General features: G+C 46.4%; 1 protein-coding gene across 1 annotated transcript in view; it reads right to left on the reverse strand.

Moving 5' to 3' along the window:
- Positions 1 to 7,924: 7,924 nt before the first annotated feature.
- RB1 (RB transcriptional corepressor 1) overlaps positions 7,925 to 21,067 on the reverse strand; it is a 593,146-nt gene continuing 580,003 nt past the window's right edge. Inside the window, exon 27 of the mRNA XM_063952790.1 lies at positions 7,925 to 9,008. Within this exon, the coding sequence (XP_063808860.1) occupies positions 8,935 to 9,008 (74 nt within the window). The 3' untranslated portion in view covers positions 7,925 to 8,934. The remainder of the gene's footprint in view (positions 9,009 to 21,067) is intronic.

The following is a 21,067-nucleotide window of genomic DNA, read 5'->3' on the forward strand; positions in this document are numbered from 1 at the left end:
GATATAAATGTCAACATGGTTGGTTGAATACCGCATGTCAGTAGTTTGACCACGTCAGCATAACTGTCAACCGTTCGTATCAATGGGATGTTTCTGTCCTGAGATTACCTTAAGAAGATACCACCCTAGTAAACCCTACCTGCCTCACCAACCCATTGCGGTTACACAGAACAGCTCTACTGTACCTTATAATCCCAGGGTAATGGGAGTAAATTATTATTATTTATTACCAGTTATTTCTATAGTGGCCACATATTCCGCAGCGCTTTACAGAGAATATCTGCCAATTCACATCAGTCCCTGCCCCAGTGGAGCTTACAATCTACATTCCCTATCACATGTACACACAGATACATTTACACTAGGGTTCTTTTTTGTTGAGAGCCAATTAACCTACCAGTATATTTTTTTGGATTGTAAGAGGAAACCCATGTAAGTACGGGGAGAATATACAAACTCCACAGTTAGGGCCATGGTGGGAATCGAACACATGACCTCAGTGCTGTGAGGCAGTAATGCTAACCATTACACCATCCGTACTGCCCTAGTAAATAACTTACACGTGATTATTTTTGTGCAATATGCATTTATATCAAAATAAAAGTATCTAATAATTGCATGATGTACAAATAAACTCATAAAAGCAATATGAAAGTAGAAAAGCTGTGTCTAGGTGTCCAGTGACCGGGTGAGGTATACAGGGGGCCACTAGGACCTGGTTTTATTTTAATAAGTGATATACAACTAATACAAGCTAGATCAGATTAGTAAAAAGATGTTTACACAAACTATTATGTGATGCGATTGTCCATTCAAGTCCTGTTCCACAAGTTTTTCGAATCGTAAGACTAATGATTGCAACTCTACTTGCTAGGAAATATTTAGCTCTTTTATTTATATGATTACTTTTACTTTAAAAGTCATGTTGTCCTTTTATATGTGGGCATACCTCAATCTTACTTGTTCTGCATATTATGGTAACCTATGTTCAACATCGCTTAAAGTTTTCTTCCAAATTGAACTGGTCACATACACAGTGGGAGCAGCTCTACCTGTGCTGATGAGAATTTAACAGAAACAAGAGCCTCGTGAGTATTCGTCCTATCTCATGAAGGTATCCGGTCTCTAGGTCGACCACTATTGGTCAACATAACAAAAGGTCAACATGAGTTTTTCACATTTTTTTTTACAACTTTTTCATACTTTACGATCCACGTGGACTACAACTTTAAATAAAGGAATATATATTTTTTTTAAAAAGGGCATGCTTAGAAATATAAATCAATCAAAAGGAAAGCCAGTGCACAAGTTTGTAATTTAAACATTGTCCAGCTCAGTGTATTTATAGATCTGCAGATCCTTGCACAATACAAGGCAACACAAGCGTCACAGGTTATTTTAGACTTTATAATAATAATAATAATTAAAAAAAAAGTAAGCATATTGCAATGCAAAAAACCAAACATTGTTTTACCAAGATATGTTTTTGTATAAAAATAAAATAAAGTAACATAATAAAATGACTAAAAGCTCCATATTATTGTACTTTTAAAGACATAGATAGGTGTTCTAAGCCAATGCAATTTTATGTATAGTATGTATTGAAGGCATGAGAAAAACAAATGTACGTGGCAATGCCTTGTGTTTTTGTGTGTAAAGTTTGCAAGTACAGGTTGAGTATCCCATTACCAAATATTCCAAAATACAGAATTTTTTTTGAGTGAGATAGTGAAACCTTTGTTTTCTGGTGGCTCAATGTACACAAACTTTGTTTAATATACAAAATTATTAAAAATATTGTATTAAATGACCGTCAGGCTGTGTGTAAGGTGTATATGAAACATAAATGCATTCTGTGCTTAGACTTGGGTCCCATCACCATGATATCTCATTATGCTATGTAATTGTTCCAAAAAAGGAAAAAATAAGAATTTACTCACCGGTAATTCTATTTCTCGTAGTCCGTAGTGGATGCTGGGTACTCCGTAAGGACCATGGGGAATAGACGGGCTCCACAGGAGACTGGGCACTCTTTAAAGAAAGATTAGGTACTACATCTGGTGTGCACTGGCTCCTCCCTCTATGCCCCTCCTCGAGATCTCAGTTAGGGAAACTGTGCCCGGAAGAGCTGACATTATTAGGAAAGGATTTGGAATCCAGGGTAAGACTCATACCAGCCACACCAATCACACCGTACAACTTGTGATAACTATACCCAGTTAACAGTATGAACAATAGCTGAGCCTCATTCAACAGATGGCTCAGAACAATAACCCTATAGTTAAGCAATAACTATATACAAGTATTGCAGAAGTCCGCACTTGGGACGGGCTCCCAGCATCCACTACGGACTACGAGAAATAGAATTACCGGTGAGTAAATTCTTATTTTCTCTGACGTCCTAGTGGATGCTGGGTACTCCGTAAGGACCATGGGGATTATACAAAAGCTCCCAAACGGGCGGGAGTGCGCGGCTGACTCTGCAGCACCGAATGAGCAAACTCAAGGTCCTCCTCAGCCAGGGTATCAAACTTGTAGAATTTTGCAAACGTGTTTGACCCCGACCAGGTAGCAGCTCGGCAAAGTTGTAATGCCGAGACCCCTTGGGCAGCCGCCCAAGAAGAGCCCCCTTCCTCGTGGAATGGGCTTTTACTGATTTAGGATGCGGCAGTCCAGCCGCAGAATGTGCAAGTTGAATCGTGCTACAGATCCAGCGAGCAATAGTCTGCTTAGAAGCAGGAGCACCCAGCTTGTTGGGTGCATGCAGGATAAACAGCGAGTCAGTATTTCTGACTCTAGCCGTCCTGGAAACATAGATTTTCAGGGCCCCGACTACGTCCAGCAACTTGGAATCCTCCAAGTCCCGAGTAGCCGCAGGCACCACAATAGGTTGGTTCAAATGAAACGCTGATACCACCTTAGGGAGAAATTGGGGACGAATCCTCAATTCTGCCCTGTCCATATGGAAGATCAGATAAGGGCTTTTACATGACAAAGCCGCCAATTCTGATACACGCCTAGCCGAAGCCAAGGCCAAAAACATGACCACTTTCCACGTGAGATACTTCAACTCCACGGTCTGAAGTGGCTCAAAACGATGTGATTTTAGGAAATCCAACACTACGTTGAGATCCCAAGGTGCCACTGGAGGCACAAAAGGGGGCTGAATATACAGCACTCCCTTTAACAACGTCTGAACTTCAGGCAGCGTCTTTCCTAGCCTTTAACAGCGTAGGAATCACTTCATCTGGAACGCCCTTTTCCGTTAGGAACCGGCGTTCAACCGCCAAGCCTTCAAACGCAGCCGCGGTAAGTCTTGGAACAGACAGGGCCCCTGCAGTAACAGGTCCTGTCTGAGAGACAGAGGCCATGGGTCCTCTGAGATAATTTCTTGTAGTTCTGGGTACCAAGATCTTCTTGGCCAATCCAGAACTACAAGTATAGTTCTTACTCCTCTCTTACTTACTATCCTCAGTACCTTGGGTATGAGAGGAAGAGGAGGGAACACATAAACCGACTGGTACACCCACGGTGTCACTAGTGCGTCCACAGCTATCGCCTGAGGGTCTCTTGACCTGGCGCAATACTTTTTTAGCTTTTTGTTGAGGCGGGACGCCATCATGTCCACCTGTGGCCGTTCCCAACGGTTCACAATCTGCGTGAAGACTTCTGGATGAAGTCCCCACTCTCCCGGGTGGAGGTTGTGCCTGCTGACGAAGTCTGCTTCCTAGTTTTCCACACCCGGAATGAACACTGCTGACAGTGTTAGCACGTGATACTCCGCCCATCGGAGAATCCTTGTGGCTGCTGCCAACGCCATCCTGCTTCTTGTGCCGCCTTGTCGGTTTACATGGGCGACAGCCGTGATGTTGTCTGACTGAATCAGCACCGGCTGGTTTTGAAGCAGGGGTTCTGCTTGACTTAGGGCATTGTAACTGGCCCTTAGGTCCAGAATATTTATGTGTAGGGAAGTCTCCTGACTCGACCATTGTCCTTGGACGTTTCTTCCCTGAGTGACTGCTCCCCAACCTCGGAGGCTTGCATCCGTGGTCACCAGGACCCAGTCCTGAATGCCGAATCTGCACCCCTCGAGAAGATGAGCACTCTGCAGCCACCACAGCAGAGACACCCTGGCCCTCGGGGACAGGGTGATCAGCCGATGCATCTGAAGATGCGATCCTCACTTGTCTAACAGGTCCCACTGAAAGTTCCTTGCATGGAACCTGCCGAAGGGAATTGCTTCGTAAGAAGCTACCATCTTTTCCAGGACTCGCGTGCAATGATGCACCGACACCTGTTTTGGTTTCAGGAGGTCTCTGACCAGAGATGACAACTCCTTGGCCTTCTCCTCCGGGAGAAACACCTTCTTCTGTTCTGTGTCCAGAAACATGCCCAATATCAGCAGACGCGTCGTAGGAACCCGCTGCGACTTTGGGATATTCAGAATCCAGCCGTGCTGTTGTAGCACTTCCTGAGATAGTGCTACTCCGATCAACGACTGCTCCTTGGACCTCGCCTTTATAAGGAGATCGTCCAAGTACGGGATAATTATAACTCCCTTCTTTCGAAGGAGTATCATAATTTTGTCCATTACCTTGGAACACACCCTCGGTGCCGTGGACAGACCAAACGGCAACGTCTGGAATTGGTAATGGCAGTTCTGTACCACAACCCTGAGGTACTCCTGGTGAGGTGGGTAAATGGGGACATGTAGGTAAGCATCCATGATGTCCAGGGACACCATAATATCCCCCTCTTCCAGGCTTGCAATAACCGCCCTGAGCGATTCTATTTTGAACTTGAACTTCCTTATATAAGTGTTCAAGGATTTAAATTTTAGAATGGGTCTCACCGAACCGTCTGGTTTCGGTATCACAAACATTGTGGAATAGTAACCTCGTCCCTGTTGAAGGAGAGGAACTTTGATTATCACCTGCTGGAGGTACAGCTTGTGAATTGCCGCCAGTACTACCTCCCTTTCCTTGGGAGTAGCAGGCAAGGCTGATTTGAGGTAACGGCGAGGGGGAGACGTCTCGAACTCCAGCTTGTATCCCTGAGATACCTGTAGAGCCCAGAGATCCACCTGTGAGCGAACCCACTGGTCGCTGAAGTTCCGGAGACGGGCCCCCACCGCACCTGGCTCCACCTGTGGAGCCCCAGCGTCATGCGGTGGACTTAGTGGAAGCAGGGGAGGATATTTGTTCCTGGGAACTGGCTGTCTGGTGCAGCTTTTTCCCTCTACCCCTGCCTCTGGGCAGAAAGGACGCGCCTCTGACCCGCTTGCCTTTCTGAGGCCGAAAGGACTGTACTTGATAATACGGTGCTTTCTTAGGCTGTGAGGGGACCTGAGGTAAAAAAGTCGACTTCCCAGCTGTAGCTGTGGACACGAGGTCCGAGAGACCGTCCCCAAACAATTCCTCACCCTTATAAGGCAAAACTTCCATGTGCCTTTTAGAATCAGCATCACCTGTCCACTGCCGAGTCCATAATACTCTCCTGGCAGAAATGGACATTGCATTAATTCTAGATGCCAGCCGGCAAATGTCCCTCTGTGCATCTCTCATATATAAGACTACGTCTTTAATATGCTCTATAGTTAGCAAAATAGTATCTCTGTCAAGGGAATCAATGTTATCGGACAGGGAATCAGACCATGCTGCTGCAGCACTACACATCCATGCTGAAGCAATAGCAGGTCTCAGTATAGTACCTGAGTGTGTATACACAGACTTCAGGATAGCCTCCTGCTTTCTATCTGCAGGCTCCTTTAAGGCGGCCGTATCCTGAGACGGCAGTGCCACCTTTTTTGATAAGCGTGTGAGCGCCTTGTCCACCCTAGGGGATGTCTCCCAGCGTAATCTATCCGTTGGCGGGAAAGGGTACGCCATTAGTAACCGCTTAGAAATCACTAGTTTCTTATCTGGGGAACACCACGCTTCTTCACACAATTCATTTAACTCATCAGATGGGGGAAAAGTCACTGGCTGCTTTTTCTCCCCAAACATAATACCCTTTTTTGTGGTAACAGGGTTAATGTCAGAAATGTGCAACACATTTTTCACTGCCGTAATCATACATCGGATGGCCCTTGTGGATTGTACATTTGTCTCATCCTCGTCGACACTGGAGTCAGACTCCGTGTCGACATCTGTGTCTGCCATCTGAGGTAGCGGGCGTTTTTGAGCCCCTGATGGCCTCTGAGATGCCTGGGCAGGCGCGGGCTGAGATGCCAGCTGTCCAAAAGCTGCGTCATCGAACCTTTTATGCAAGGAGTTGACACTGTCGGTTAATACCTTCCACATATCCATCCACTCAGGCGTCGGCCCCGCAGGGGGCGACATCACACTTATCGGCACCTGCTCCGCCTCCACGTAAGCGTCCTCATCAAACATGTCGACACAGCCGTACCGACACACCGCACACACACACAGGGAATGCTCTGACTGAGGACAGGACCCCACAAAGTCCTTTGGGGAGACAGAGAGAGAGTATGCCAGCACACACCAGAGCGCTATATAACAGAGGGATATACACTATACACAAAGTGAATTTTCCCCCTATAGCTGCTTATATCACAATTTGCGCCTAAATTTATGTGCCCCCCCTCTCTTTTTTACCCTTTCTGTAGTGTATACTGCAGGGGAGAGCCTGGGGAGCGTCCTTCCAGCTGAGCTGTGAAGAGAAAATGGCGCTGGCTGTGCTGAGGAAGATAGCCCTGCCCCTTCAGCGGCAGGCTTCTCCCGCTTTTTAGAATGTTAATGGCGGGGGGTTTTGCACATATACAGTGTTATACACTGTATTATGTGCTTTTTGTGCCAAAAGGTATACAAACTGCAGCCCAGGGCGCGCCCCCCCCCCCCCCCAGCGCCCTGCACCCACCAGTGACCGGAGCGTGTGGTGTGCTGTGGGAGCAATGGCGCACAGCTGCAGTGCTGTGCGCTACCTTATTGAAGACCGGAGTCTTCAGCCGCCGATTTTCTCCCGGCTCCGGGAACGGACGATCGAGGTCGGGCCCTGTGTTCGATCTCTCTGGAGCCAATGGTGTCCAGTAGCCTTAGAAGCACAAGCTAGCTGCAAGCAGGTAGGTTTGCTTCTCTCCCCCCTAAGTCCCTCGTAGCAGTGAGTCTGTTGCCAGCAGATCTCACTGAAAATAAAAAACCTAACAAATACTTTCTTTATAGTGAACTCAGGAGAGCCCACTAAGTGCATCCAGCTCAGGCCGGGCACAGATTCTAACTGAGGTCTGGAGGAGGGGCATAGAGGGAGGAGCCAGTGCACACCAGATGTAGTACCTAATCTTTCTTTAAAGAGTGCCCAGTCTCCTGCGGAGCCCGTCTATTCCCCATGGTCCTTACGGAGTACCCAGCATCCACTAGGACGTCAGAGAAATCAGATATCCAAAATACTTCTGGTTCCAAGCATTTTGGATATGGGATACTCAACCTGTACATGCATAAAAGAACACGAACTAAATATGTGTTGTCCTGGGAAATACGAAAAGATTTGGGGGCTTTGGCGGAACTCTAGTTACTTTCTAGATCCCTTTGTCTAATCCTTATTGTGTGTTTTGTTCCTTGTTAGCCAACCTCTTGTCGTTGCTGACCTACCTCCATATATGCTTCTACACTTCTTTTACTACTATTGTGCTAGAGAGTTGCTGACCAAGCTCCACGACATGTCTGCGAGCTGTTTAACCCTTATTACATGTATTTGACACTTTTATTTTGAAAGGTATCATTCAACTTCTCTGAAGATGACTCAGTACTGTGTCATTTACTGTATACACACAGCTCTGCTTTACAGTTTGTTATTGGAAAGGCATATGCTACTTTTCCTTTGTTGTTCTTAATGTATTTTTGTATTGTTACTTTGAGCTGGCCTAAGTGTCTGCTGCGTAACAAGAAAATCAATAAAATACACTCGATTTAAAAAAATAATACATATATTATGAGTTACTACACACAATTGTTATTTGCTACTGTAAGGAAAAAAAACCGAATACAGAATACATTAGAAAAGTATTTGGGTCCGCAGTTTGGCACTTTCTGTAACACTATATAGTGTTGTATGTGTTATTTATCTGGCTGGCATGATAACATTTACAGTTTTTCCCAATCTAAATAGGAGCTGGTAGATGAAGACACTTTATCTGCCTCTCCCTGGATAGCAGGAAAGTGTCCCAGCCGTACCTTCATGTATCTGGAACCATCACTGTTTGGGTCAGATGGCTTGTAAATGGCAACATGCCAACAACCTGCAGTATATCTAGCACGTGATGTGTGGCGATTGTATCAGCATTGGTATAAGCGGAATTATTACTGCAATAATGAAGTATATGCATCTTCAGTCCTCTATTTAAGCCATAAAATTAACATATTTAAGATGAATTATTTCCAGTGTCATTTCGTTCCCTTTAATTCTTAGTTTCTAGATACTCCGCAGCATTAAACTACACAGAAAATCATACTAGCTGTAGAGCGGCTCATTGTTAAGAAAGTAGTACTAAATTCATTAATAATTGTCCTTTGGGCTCAGGTGAAATTGTGCACAGAATTTAAATAATAATTCAAGTATGAAATAATAATAGTGCACGTTAAGGCTAGGGCTACCCCATCATGGCCACTGCATTAATATGCTCATTCCCCTGCTCTATGTAAGGTCAGGCAGCATCAGTATGGGATCCGGTCAGGATCCCAGCCGTCAAATTACCAATGCTGCATCACCCTTCTGAAGAAATCTGCGCACTCTTCATCAGGGCCATTACTGAATGGGGAATGGCAACACCAGTATGATCTTATACATTTAAGCATTTATAGTTCTTTTAACAATGATAGAACAGATTATGAACGGTTTATGAGTAAGCTTTCTTGGAAAATTAACAAATGATAAAATCAATGAAAGAATATAGGGATAAGCCAGGTGCAGCCGGGAGTCTCACTCGTCTTCTTTCTTCACGGGGTCCGGTAACTCGTCTGACACTTGCTTCTCTATCCTCTTTCTTGCAGATGCTGAAAAACATCAAAATCTTTGTAAGCTTTAAGAATAATTTTATAGGTATTTATGTTAGAGAATATTCTGCAGAATTATTGAAAGCATCATTTTCCTGCTTCTGTTCTGTCAAGCCTGTGTGCTATACTGAAGGCTAGAGGCAATCTTTTCAGGGCGCAGGACGACACTAATACTCATAACTAATGGAGCGTGATGTTCTATCTACCACTGCCTGTATTGTCTAGTCACCACAGTCCCAGCACACATTGCCTGTATGTAACCTGCAGACTAGATGTAGGTAACCTACAAGTGACAGACAGTTTGAGATAGAGGGAGTCTATACAATCTAACCTGTCGTTTATACAAATTGGTTAAATCAGACAGGTTTTGTCCATTTTCCAGTGTTTTGTAGCAAATGGTGGATTGTCAGTTGCTCTCATTCATTACCAGATATTCATTCCAACCACAGATTATCTGCCAGATGATGGTATAGCGTATGCCCAGATTAAGAGATCAATTCCCTATACATGCACATGGAAGGTTTGTAAGAGAGATTGACCTACCATCCTTTGTCATTATCATAATTCCTGTTAAGCAAAGAGGATAAAGCTACACAGAATAAAAAACAACAACAATCAGCGCATAATGTAATGCCTGTGCGGTCACGATCTTCCCCTCAATACAATAGGTCTTCTTAGACAGGTAAGATTTTTATTGCCCTGTCTGCAATGGTGGCTGATAAAATCTGGAGTAAACAGAACGAGTGCATACTCCCTCAATGTATAATTGTATTGGTGATTATAAAACACCTTTGCATAGAGAGCTGCAGTATGTTTAAAAAACCTTCATGGCAAGAATGTAAAGAAATCACACACACATTATTTTACATCAATGGATGCAGGAAAGTCTCGAAGTCAAGACCAGGGTGCTGCAATGCCAGTGCCTGAATTTGTGGGTAGCAGTAACACTGTAATTAACATAGAACCTCTTACACATAACATATAATCAGTGATGCCTAAACCTAAACTACCCCCCCCCCCCCCTCCTTTACCACCGCAGCTCACCTGCCCGACAAACACTCCTTCGGATGCCAGGATTGTATATATACTTACCTTTCCCCAATGCCTCCCAAATCCCCCCCCTCCCCTTACTCATCTCGGTGGTGCCTAAACCTACACCCCCCCCCCCCCCCCCACACACACACACACACACACTTTCCTGCAGCCTAAACGTAACCCAACCCAGGGGTGCCTAACCCTAGCCCCCCTCCCCGCAGCCTAAACCTAACCCCCCCACCTTCCCCTGCAGTCTAAACCTAACCTCCATCCACCCCCTACCCCGCGGCTTACCTGTCCGGCAAACACTCATTCAGGATCCTGGCGGTCGGGACTCCTGTGCCCCTAGTCGGGATTCCGGCAATGGCATTTCAAGCAGTGTCGGGATTCTGGTGTCTTTATTTCGACTGCCGGGATCCTGACTGAATCTTGTTAATGCTAGTGGTAGCCTTCACCATCGTACAGCCTACAGCAGGGGTGGCAAGACTTTTTGAGTCAGTGATTTACTTTGAAAGCTGAAAAGCGTTTGTGATCTACCTAGGTGGGATAATAGCAAAAAAGGGGCATGTCATAACAAAAAGGGGATGTAGCCTTGCTGCACAGGGTGTAATTACTGTCTTGCACAAAATCACGCATTGGCCCCCACAGGTAAAACCCTCAAACACATATGCCCCCACAGTGCCAGATACAGATATGCCCCCACAGTGCCACATATGCCCCCACAGTGCTGCTCACCATTTTGCTGCTGTGGTGAGGAGAGCACAGCGCGCACCTCTCGTGCCCCCAGTCTGGTCTCCGGCGGTGACGGCAGCGTGTATCTCTCAAAGCGCCGGTCCGCGAGCTCTGATTGGCTAACGAACCGGCGCCTGATTTGAGATATACACTCCGCCGTCACCGCCGGAGACCAGACTGAGGGCCCGGGCGGCAGGCAGGAGAGGTGCGTGCTACGCTCTCCTCACCTCTGTGGATATGTGGCAGATCGCGATCGACTGGTTGGCCACCCCTGGCCTACAGCAATCACCTCAATTCTTTGCCCAGGAGGTAGCTTTGCCGGTGTGTGCCCCGGCTTACCTAAGCTGTACTGTTAAGTTTCTCCATGTTCTGTCTTGTCAGCATGTATGGCCAGTCCCTTGCTCATTGTCTAACAGAACCGGCTCACAGACACACAAGCTGGATAAAGACTTACAGTAGCTGTCCCTGTCCTGCATCTGTTCTCCGTGTAACTGCCTGTCCTTTCACACGTCTCTCTCCGCTCAAGTAGTATGCATGAGATACAGTATGAATTACCAGGACATACGTCTGGGCCCATGGTCCCTGTCCTATTTGCCTTGTTGGTTTCTCCTTATTTGGTCTATGGCGTCATTGTGTCTGTCCAGTCTGTTCATGGTGTATGTCTGTTCTGTTAGGCATTCACAAGGATAGGAAGGAACTGTACTGTCTCATCTACTCATACCAGGGAGCATGAGGTATAAATTACCAAGACACACATCTAGGCCCTTTGCCGTCTGTCTTGTTTAGTGATAGGCATCAGATACTCTAAGGCCACAGGCAACCCTCACAGCCTTCACCTGCAGCACCAGCTCTCTCTGCCTGCTTTATATCCTAACGCGCTTTATGGCAACCCCACTTCATATTTAATAAGCTTGGTGGGTCACAATGTAGAAAATATTTAACTTGTCTTATTCTTTGCATTGAGGAGCAGGCTTTTGCATCCTGTAACCTCTTCAGTACAATGCAGGAAGGTCATGCAGTACCAGCAGCACATAGGACAGTGGTTTCCAAACTCGATCCTCAATGCACTCTTACAGTCCACAGCACAGGTGACTTAAGTAGTAATCTGTGCACAAACATGGCTATCCTTAACACCTGGACTGTTAGGGAAACCCTGATATAGGAGTTCAAAGGAAAAGACATAGAGCCACATGATCTACCACCTTGCTTATTCCAGTCTTACATGGAACTTTCGTATGCTGGTGGGAAATCATTTGTTTGATCACATCCAAAAAGACTTGTTTTGCTTACACAATAATACGTAGCCACATGCTGAAATGACCTGCAGGAAACTGAAAACAAGAACTGAGAGAAGAATGTGGATGTCTTGAAAAAAGTAACATTTCCTAATTTATTTTTTACGCGTTTCAACAGGCAAATTATGTTGAGCTAGGAATGTATAGGAGGAAGTGGAATCTTTCTTTAGTACTAGCGCCCCATAGTTAAAAAATGATTCTTATATAGGAGCAAACCGGTGTTTGACTGCACATATCTTCTGTACATAGGGGCTTAGTTGCCGGAAGCGGAAGCCAATTGAATGTGGGCCTGCCCCTGCTCCTCAATACATCGGTAGAACATTATTAAAAAAAAAACTTGTGAAGGTGAGGAAACATTGTATCCTTCCCATTGCAGGGTTAAACTGGGTACACACTGAGCAGTAAGTCATCCGATTCGGCAGATCGGGCTGGCATATTGCTCACATAGGGCAGTGTGTATGCTCGTTATGCAAATGCATGTGGTTGATAGTGACATCAACAACAGCTTTTATGTGCTGCACATCAAACCTAACAATATCTCAAGTAACAACTTGTAAGCTAACATCGCTCAGTATTTACCCATGTTCCGATATGTCAGCACGTCGTTTAGACATATCGGCTGGGTACACATCGGAACCCATCGATTAATAGTTCTGATGCATCATTTGTTACCCATCCCTAGCGCTTAGGGATCACGGCTGTTGATATATTTGACCTTATTAAAAATAATCCACAGTCACTGACACTTTGCTTATGAGCAAAAGGTAAAAGTTTGCAATCTGACCTGCATGGACCAGAACAAAATCGGCAATTCACTAATTTTATATTATTCATACTGACAGATCCTGTTGAGGATGTCACAGACAGTATCAGTATCTTATATATTGTTACAATTCCTAAAATTCTTTTTGAAAACATCCAGTTTTAAACAGGGTAAAACAAATTATTTCTATTAATACCTATAAACGTTAATGTTATTTATATAGTACTGTTCTAATAGGACTCAAAGTGCTTTACACTTGCATTTAAAAAAAAAAAAAGATACACAATAAACTTAAGTATTAATATGATCTAAGATCTACACTGATAACTATCTCACTATTATTGTGTTCATAACAACCAGATTTCTCTCTCTTTATTATTGTCATATATCTATTATAAATTCTGCTAATTTATTTGTTTCAACTGCTTACAGGGCTGGTTCTAGACCTTGTGGCGCCCAGGGCAAACGTTTCCTGTGCCCCCCCCCCCCTGGTAAAATACAGTCGGTGCGTCCCCAAAAAAACAGGGGCGTGGCTTCTTCATATGGAAGGGGCATGCCCACAGTTATCCCCCTGTACTTGTGCCCCCCTGTAGCTGTGCCCCCAGTAGATGCCTATTGCTCCGGAGTAGTATAGGCCACATACATATAAACAAGGAGGTAGTGTGGATATCAAGCAAAGTTCAATATTATACAGGAACAGTCCAGACGAGAGAGACTTATGAAAAAGAAACTGGCAGCAGGCTGAAAATCAGTATTTGCATATAGGGACAGTAATGTCTGGCCACTATATAGATATATAATCCAAGAGCAGTCTCAGTCACAATACAAATAATCAGCAGACACTGAACAGTTAACCACAGTCTCTCACATCACCCCTGCAGCAATGAGAGGAAAGCTGTTTAGTCGGATAAATGTCCTCCAGGCGACTTGTCCTATAACCAGTGCTGCCAGTAGTTACAAAATGGCTGCGCTTCCCGCTGGCAATTACTTTTTCTTTTAAGTATTAATAGAGTACAGAAAAATAAGAATTTACTTACCGATAATTCTATTTCTCGGAGTCCGTAGTGGATGCTGGGGTTCCTGAAAGGACCATGGGGAATAGCGGCTCCGCAGGAGACAGGGCACAAAAAAGTAAAGCTTTACTAGGTCAGGTGGTGTGCACTGGCTCCTCCCCCTATGACCCTCCTCCAGACTCCAGTTAGGTACTGTGCCCGGACGAGCATACACAATAAGGGAGGCATTTTGAATCCCGGGTAAGACTCATACCAGCCACACCAATCACACCGTACAACTTGTGATCTAAACCCAGTTAACAGTATGACAACAGAAAGGGCCTCTTAAAGATGGCTCCTTAACAATAACCCGAATTAGTTAACAATAACTATGTACAAGTATTGCAGATAATCCGCACTTGGGATGGGCGCCCAGCATCCACTACGGACTCCGAGAAATAGAATTATCGGTAAGTAAATTCTTATTTTCTCTATCGTCCTAAGTGGATGCTGGGGTTCCTGAAAGGACCATGGGGATTATACCAAAGCTCCCAAACGGGCGGGAGAGTGCGGATGACTCTGCAGCACCGAATGAGAGAACTCCAGGTCCTCCTTTGCCAGGGTATCAAATTTGTAAAATTTTACAAACGTGTTCTCCCCCGACCACGTAGCTGCTCGGCAGAGTTGTAATGCCGAGACCCCTCGGGCAGCCGCCCAAGATGAGCCCACCTTCCTTGTGGAGTGGGCTTTTACAGTTTTAGGCTGTGGCAGGCCTGCCACAGAATGTGCAAGTTGAATTGTGTTACAAATCCAACGAGCAATCGACTGCTTAGAAGCAGGTGCGCCCAACTTGTTGGGTGCATACAATATAAACAGCGAGTCAGATTTTCTGACTCCAGCCGTCCTTGCAATGTATATTTTTAAGGCTCTGACAACGTCCAACAACTTGGAGTCCTCCAAGTCGCTAGTGGCCGCAGGCACCACAATAGGTTGGTTCAGATGAAATGCTGATACCACTTTAGGGAGAAAATGCGGACGAGTCCGCAGTTCTGCCCTATCCGAATGGAAGATTAGATAAGGACTTTTATAAGATAAAGCCGCCAATTCAGATACTCTCCTGGCAGAGGCCAGGGCTAGTAACATAGTCACTTTCAATGTGAGATATTTCAAATCCACCTTTTTCAATGGTTCAAACCAATGGGATTTGAGGAAATCTAAAACTACATTTAGATCCCACGGTGCCACCGGAGGCACCACAGGAGGCTGTATATGCAGTACTCCCTTGACAAAAGTCTGGACCTCAGGGACAGAGGCCAATTCTTTTTGGAAGAATATTGACAGGGCCGAAATTTGAACCTTAATGGATCCCAATTTGAGACCCATAGATAATCCTGATTGCAGGAAATGTAGGAAACGACCCAGTTGGAATTCCTCCGTCGGAACCCTCCGATCCTCGCACCACGCTACATATTTTCGCCAAATGCGGTGATAATGTTTCACGGTGACTTCCTTCCGTGCCTTAATCAAGGTAGGAATGACTTCTTCTGGAATGCCTTTCCCTTTTAGGATCTGGCGTTCAACCGCCATGCCGTCAAACGCAGCCGCGGTAAGTCTTGAAAAAGACAGGGACCCTGCTGTAGCAGGTCCCTTCTCAGAGGTAGAGGCCACGGTTCGTCCGTGAGCATCTCTTGAAGTTCCGGATACCAAGTCCTTCTCGGCCAATCCGGAACCACTAGTATTGTTCTTACTCTTCTTTGCCGTATGATCTTCAATACCTTTGGTATGAGCGGCAGAGGAGGAAACACATACACTGACTGGTACACCCAAGGAGTTACCAGTGCGTCCACAGCTATTGCCTGTGGATCTCTTGACCTGGCGCAATATTTGTCCAGTTTCTTGTTGAGGCGAGACGCCATCATGTCTACAATTGGTCTTTCCCAACGGTCTATTAACATGTTGAAGACTTCTGGATGTAGACCCCACTCTCCCGGATGAAGATCGTGTCTGCTGAGGAAGTCTGCTTCCCAGTTGTCCACGCCCGGGATGAACACTGCTGACAGTGCTATCACGTGATTCTCCGCCCAGCGAAGAATCTTGGCAGCTTCTGCCATTGCACTCCTGCTTCTTGTGCCGCCCTGCCTGTTTACATGGGCGACCGCCGTGATGTTGTCCGACTGAATCAACACCGGCTTTCCTTGCAGGAGAAGTTCCGCCTGGCTTAGAGCATTGTAGATTGCTCTTAGTTCCAGAATGTTTATGTGAAGAGACTTTTCCAGACTCGTCCATACTCCCTGGAAGTTTCTTCCTTGTGTGACTGCTCCCCAGCCTCTCAGGCTGGCGTCCGTGGTCACCAGGATCCAATCCTGAATGCCGAATCTGCGGCCTTCTAATAGGTGAGCCTTCTGCAACCACCACAGAAGTGACACCCTTGTCTTTGGTGACAGGGTTATTCGCAGGTGCATCTGCAGATGCGACCCTGACCATTTGTCCAACAGATCCCTTTGGAATATTCTTGCATGGAATCTGCCGAATGGAATTGCTTCGTAAGAAGCCACCATTTTTCCCAGGACTCTTGTGCATTGATGTACTGACACTTTTCCTGGTTTTAGGAGGTTCCTGACCAGATCGGATAACTCCTTGGCTTTTTCCTCTGGAAGGAAAACCTTTTTCTGAACCGTGTCCAGAATCATTCCTAGGAACAGCAGACGAGTTGTCGGGATTAAATGGGATTTTGGAATATTCAGAATCCACCCGTGTTGTCTTAGCACCTCTTGAGATAGTGCTAAAGCTGTCTCCAGCTGTTCTCTGGACCTTGCCCTTATTAGGAGATCGTCCAAGTATGGGATAACTAATACGCCTTTTCTTCGAAGAAGAATCATCATCTCGGCCATTACCTTGGTAAAGACCCGAGGCGCCGTGGACAATCCGAACGGCAGCGTCTGAAACTGATAGTGACAGTTTTGAACAATGAACCTGAGGTACCCCTGGTGTGCGGGGTAAATCGGAACGTGTAGATACGCATCCTTGATGTCCAAGGATACCATAAAGTCCCCTTCTTCCAGGTTCGCTATCACTGCTCTGAGTGACTCCATCTTGAACTTGAACTTTTTTATGTAGAGGTTCAAGGACTTCAGATTTAGAATAGGCCTTACCGAGCCATCCGGCTTCGGTACCACAAATAGAGTGGAATAATACCCCTTTCCTTGTTGTAATAGGGGTACTTTGACTATCACCTGCTGAGCGTACAGCTTGTGAATGGCTTCCAACACCCTCTCCCTTTCGGAAGAGACGGTTGGTAAGGCAGACTTCAGGAAACGATGAGGAGGATCCGTCTCTAATTCCAACCTGTACCCCTGAGATATTATCTGCAGGATCCAGGGGTCTACCTGCGAGTGAGCCCACTGCGCGCTGTAATTTTTGAGACGGCCCCCCACTGTCCCCGAGTCCGCTTGAGAGGCCCCAGCGTCATGCTGAGGTTTTTGCAGGAGCCGGGGAGGGCTTCTGTTCCTGGGAAGGAGCTGCCTGTTGGTGTCTCTTCCCTCTTCCTCTGCCTCGTGGCAGGTACGACAAGCCCTTTGCTCTCTTATTTTTGTAGGAGCGAAAAGGCTGCGGTTGAAAGGTCGGTGCCTTTCTCTGTTGGGGAGTGACTTGAGGTAAAAAAGTGGATTTCCCGGCAGTAGCCGTGGCCACCAAGTCTGATAGACCAACTCCAAATAACTCCTCCCCTTTATACGGCAAAACCTCCATGTGACGTTTTGAATCCGCATCGCCTGTCCACTGTCGTGTCCATAAGGCTCTTCTGGCTGAAATGGACATAGCACTCACCCGAGATGCCAGTGTGCAAATATCCCTCTGTGCATCACGCATATAGATAAATGCATCCTTTATTTGTTCTAACGACAGTAAAACATTGTCCCTATCTAGGGTATCAATATTTTCAATCAGGGATTCTGACCAAACTACTCCAGCACTGCACATCCAGGCAGTTGCTATAGCTGGTCGTAGTATAACACCTGCATGTGTGTATATATTCTTTTGAATAACTTCCATCTTTCTATCTGATGGATCCTTAAGTGCGGCCGTCTCAGGAGAGGGTAACGCCACTTGTTTGGATAAGCGTGTGAGCGCCTTGTCCACCTTAGGGGGTGTTTCCCAGCGCGCCCTAACCTCTGGCGGGAAAGGGTATAATGCCAATAACTTTTTTGAAATTATCAACTTTTTATCAGGAGCAACCCACGCTTCATCACACACGTCATTTAATTCTTCTGATTCAGGAAAAACTGTTTGTAGTTTTTTCACACCATACATAATACCCTGTTTTACGGTATCTGTAGTATCAGCTAAATGTAACGTCTCCTTCATTGCCAAAATCATATAACGTGTGGCCCTACTGGAAAATACGTTTGAATTTCTACCGTCGTCACTGGAATCAGTGCCCGTGTCTGGGTCTGTGTCGACCGACTGAGGCAAAGGGCGTTTTACAGCCCCTGACGGTGTTTGAGGCGCCTGGACAGGCATTAATTGATTGTCCGGCCGCCTCATGTCCTCAACTGACTGTTTAAGGGAAGATAAACCATCACGTAATTCCACAAATAAAGGCATCCATTCTGGTGTCGACCCCCTGGGGGGTGACATCTGCATATTTGGCAATTGCTCCGCCTCCACACCAATATCGTCCTCATACATGTCGACACCACGTACCGACACACACCGCAAACTCACAGGGAATGCTCTAATGAAGACAGGACCCACTAGCCCTTTTGGGGAGACAGAGGGAGAGTCTGCCAGCACACACCACAAAGCGCTATATATACAAGGGATATCCTTATATTAAGTGCTCCCTTATAGCTGCTTTAATATATATATATATAGCCATTAATGTGCCCCCCCTCTCTGTTTTACCCTGTTTCTGTAGTGCAGTGCAGGGGAGAGACCTGGGAGCCGTTCTGACCAGCGGAGCTGTGACAGAAAATGGCGCCGTGTGCTGAGGAGATAGGCCCCGCCCCTTTTTCGGCGGGTTCTTCTCCCGCTATTTTTCCAGTCAGGCAGGGGTTAAATATCTCCATATAGCCCCTATGGGCTATATGTGAGGTATTTTTAGCCTTGTATAAGGTTTATATTTGCCTCTCAGAGCGCCCCCCCCCAGCGCTCTGCACCCTCAGTGACTGCCCAGTGAAGTGTGCTGAGAGGAAAATGGCGCACAGCTGCAGTGCTGTGCGCTACCTTATGAAGACTGAGGAGTCTTCAGCCGCCGGTTTCCGGACCTCTTCACGCTTCAGCATCTGCAAGGGGGTCGGCGGCGCGGCTCCGGGACCGGACTCCACGGCTGGGCCTGTGTTCGATCCCTCTGGAGCTAATGGTGTCCAGTAGCCAAGCAGCAAATCCACTCTGCATGCAGGTGAGTTTACTACTTTCCCCCTAAGTCCCACGTTGCAGTGATCCTGTTGCCAGCAGGACTCACTGTAAAGAAAAAAACCTAAACTAAACTTTCTCTAAGCAGCTCTTTAGGAGAGCCACCTAGATTGCACCCTTCTCGTTCGGGCACAAAATCTAACTGGAGTCTGGAGGAGGGTCATAGGGGGAGGAGCCAGTGCACACCACCTGACCTAGTAAAGCTTTACTTTTTTGTGCCCTGTCTCCTGCGGAGCCGCTATTCCCCATGGTCCTTTCAGGAACCCCAGCATCCACTTAGGACGATAGAGAAAGAGAGTTAAGCATTTCGGTTGTATTCTAGAAAATAACAAAGCATTAATGAAATACTTGAGTAAACCGATAAGTCTCAAGTCTTATTACAGGTTTCTAGAATGGAGGCCTCAAACTGTGCGAGGAACAGAGATCCAGAGAGTTGGAGCTATGGATGGGACAAGCTGCAAAGCTATAAGTTCTACCCCCAAATTAATTATGGGAGATGTTAGATACTGCTAATGTTCCTTCATCTACAGATTAAAAGTAAGCAAATGGGTATACACATTGAGTATCCCATATCCAAATATTTCGAAATACGGATATTCCGAAATACAGAATTTTTCTCTGACGTCCTAGTGGATGCTGGGAACTCCGTAAGGACCATAGGGGGAATAGACGGGCTCCGCAGGAGACTGGGCACTCTAAAAAAAGATTAGGTACTACCTGGTGTGCACTGGCTCCTCCCTCTATGCCCCTCCTCCAGACCCCAGTTAGAATCTGTGCCCGGCCAGAGCTGGATGCACCTAGTGGGCTCTCCTGAGCTTACTAGAAAATAAAGTATTTATTAGGTTTTTTATTTTCAGTGAGATCTGCTGGCAACAGACTCACTGCTACGAGGGACTGAGGGGAGAGAAGCAAACCTACCTGCTTGCAGCTAGCTTGTGCTTCTTAGGCTACTGGACACCATTAGCTCCAGAGGGTTCGAACACAGGCACCTGTCCTCGATCATCCGTTCCCGGAGCCGCGCCGCCGTCCCCCTCGCAGAGCCAGAAGAACAGAAGCTTGAAGACGAAGAAATCGGCGGCTGAAGACTCCTGTCTTCATTAAGGTAGCGCACAGCACCGCAGCTGTGCGCCATTGCTCCCAGCACACTTACACACTCCGGTCACTGTAGGGTGCAGGGCGCTGGGGGGGGGGGGGGGGGGCGCCCTGGGCTGCAATTGAGATACCTTTGGCACAAAATCATACATATATACAGTCTAGCACTGTATATATGTAAAAAACCCCGCCATTATTATACACTGAAAGCGGGACAGAAGCCCGCCACTGAGGGGGCGGGGCCTTCTTCCTCAGCACACCAGCGCCATTTTCCCTTCACAGCTCCGCTGGAAGCACGCTCCCCAGGCTCTCCCCTGCAGTATCCAGGTACAAGACGGGTTAAAAAGAGAGGGGGGGGGGGGGCACATAAATTTAGGCGCAAATCGATACAGACAAGCAGCTATTGGGAAAATCACTTATTAGCAGTGTAAATCCCTGTGTTATATAGCGCTGTGGTGTGTGCTGGCATACTCTCTCTCTGTCTCCCCAAAGGACTTTGTGGGGTCCTGTCCTCAGTCTGAGCATTCCCTGTGTGTGTGCGGTGTGTCGGTACGGCTGTGTCAACATGTTTGATGAGGAAGGTTACGTGGAGGCGGAGCAAGGGCAGATAAGTGTGGTATCGCCCCCGTCGGGGCCGACACCAGATTGGATGGATATGTGGAAGGTCTTAAATGACAATGTAAACTCCTTACATAAAAGGTTTGATGACGCTGCAGCCTTGGGACAGCCGGGGTCTCA

The sequence above is a fragment of the Pseudophryne corroboree genome, chromosome 2, assembly GCF_028390025.1.
Source record: "Pseudophryne corroboree isolate aPseCor3 chromosome 2, aPseCor3.hap2, whole genome shotgun sequence".
Lineage (NCBI taxonomy): Eukaryota > Metazoa > Chordata > Amphibia > Anura > Myobatrachidae > Pseudophryne > Pseudophryne corroboree.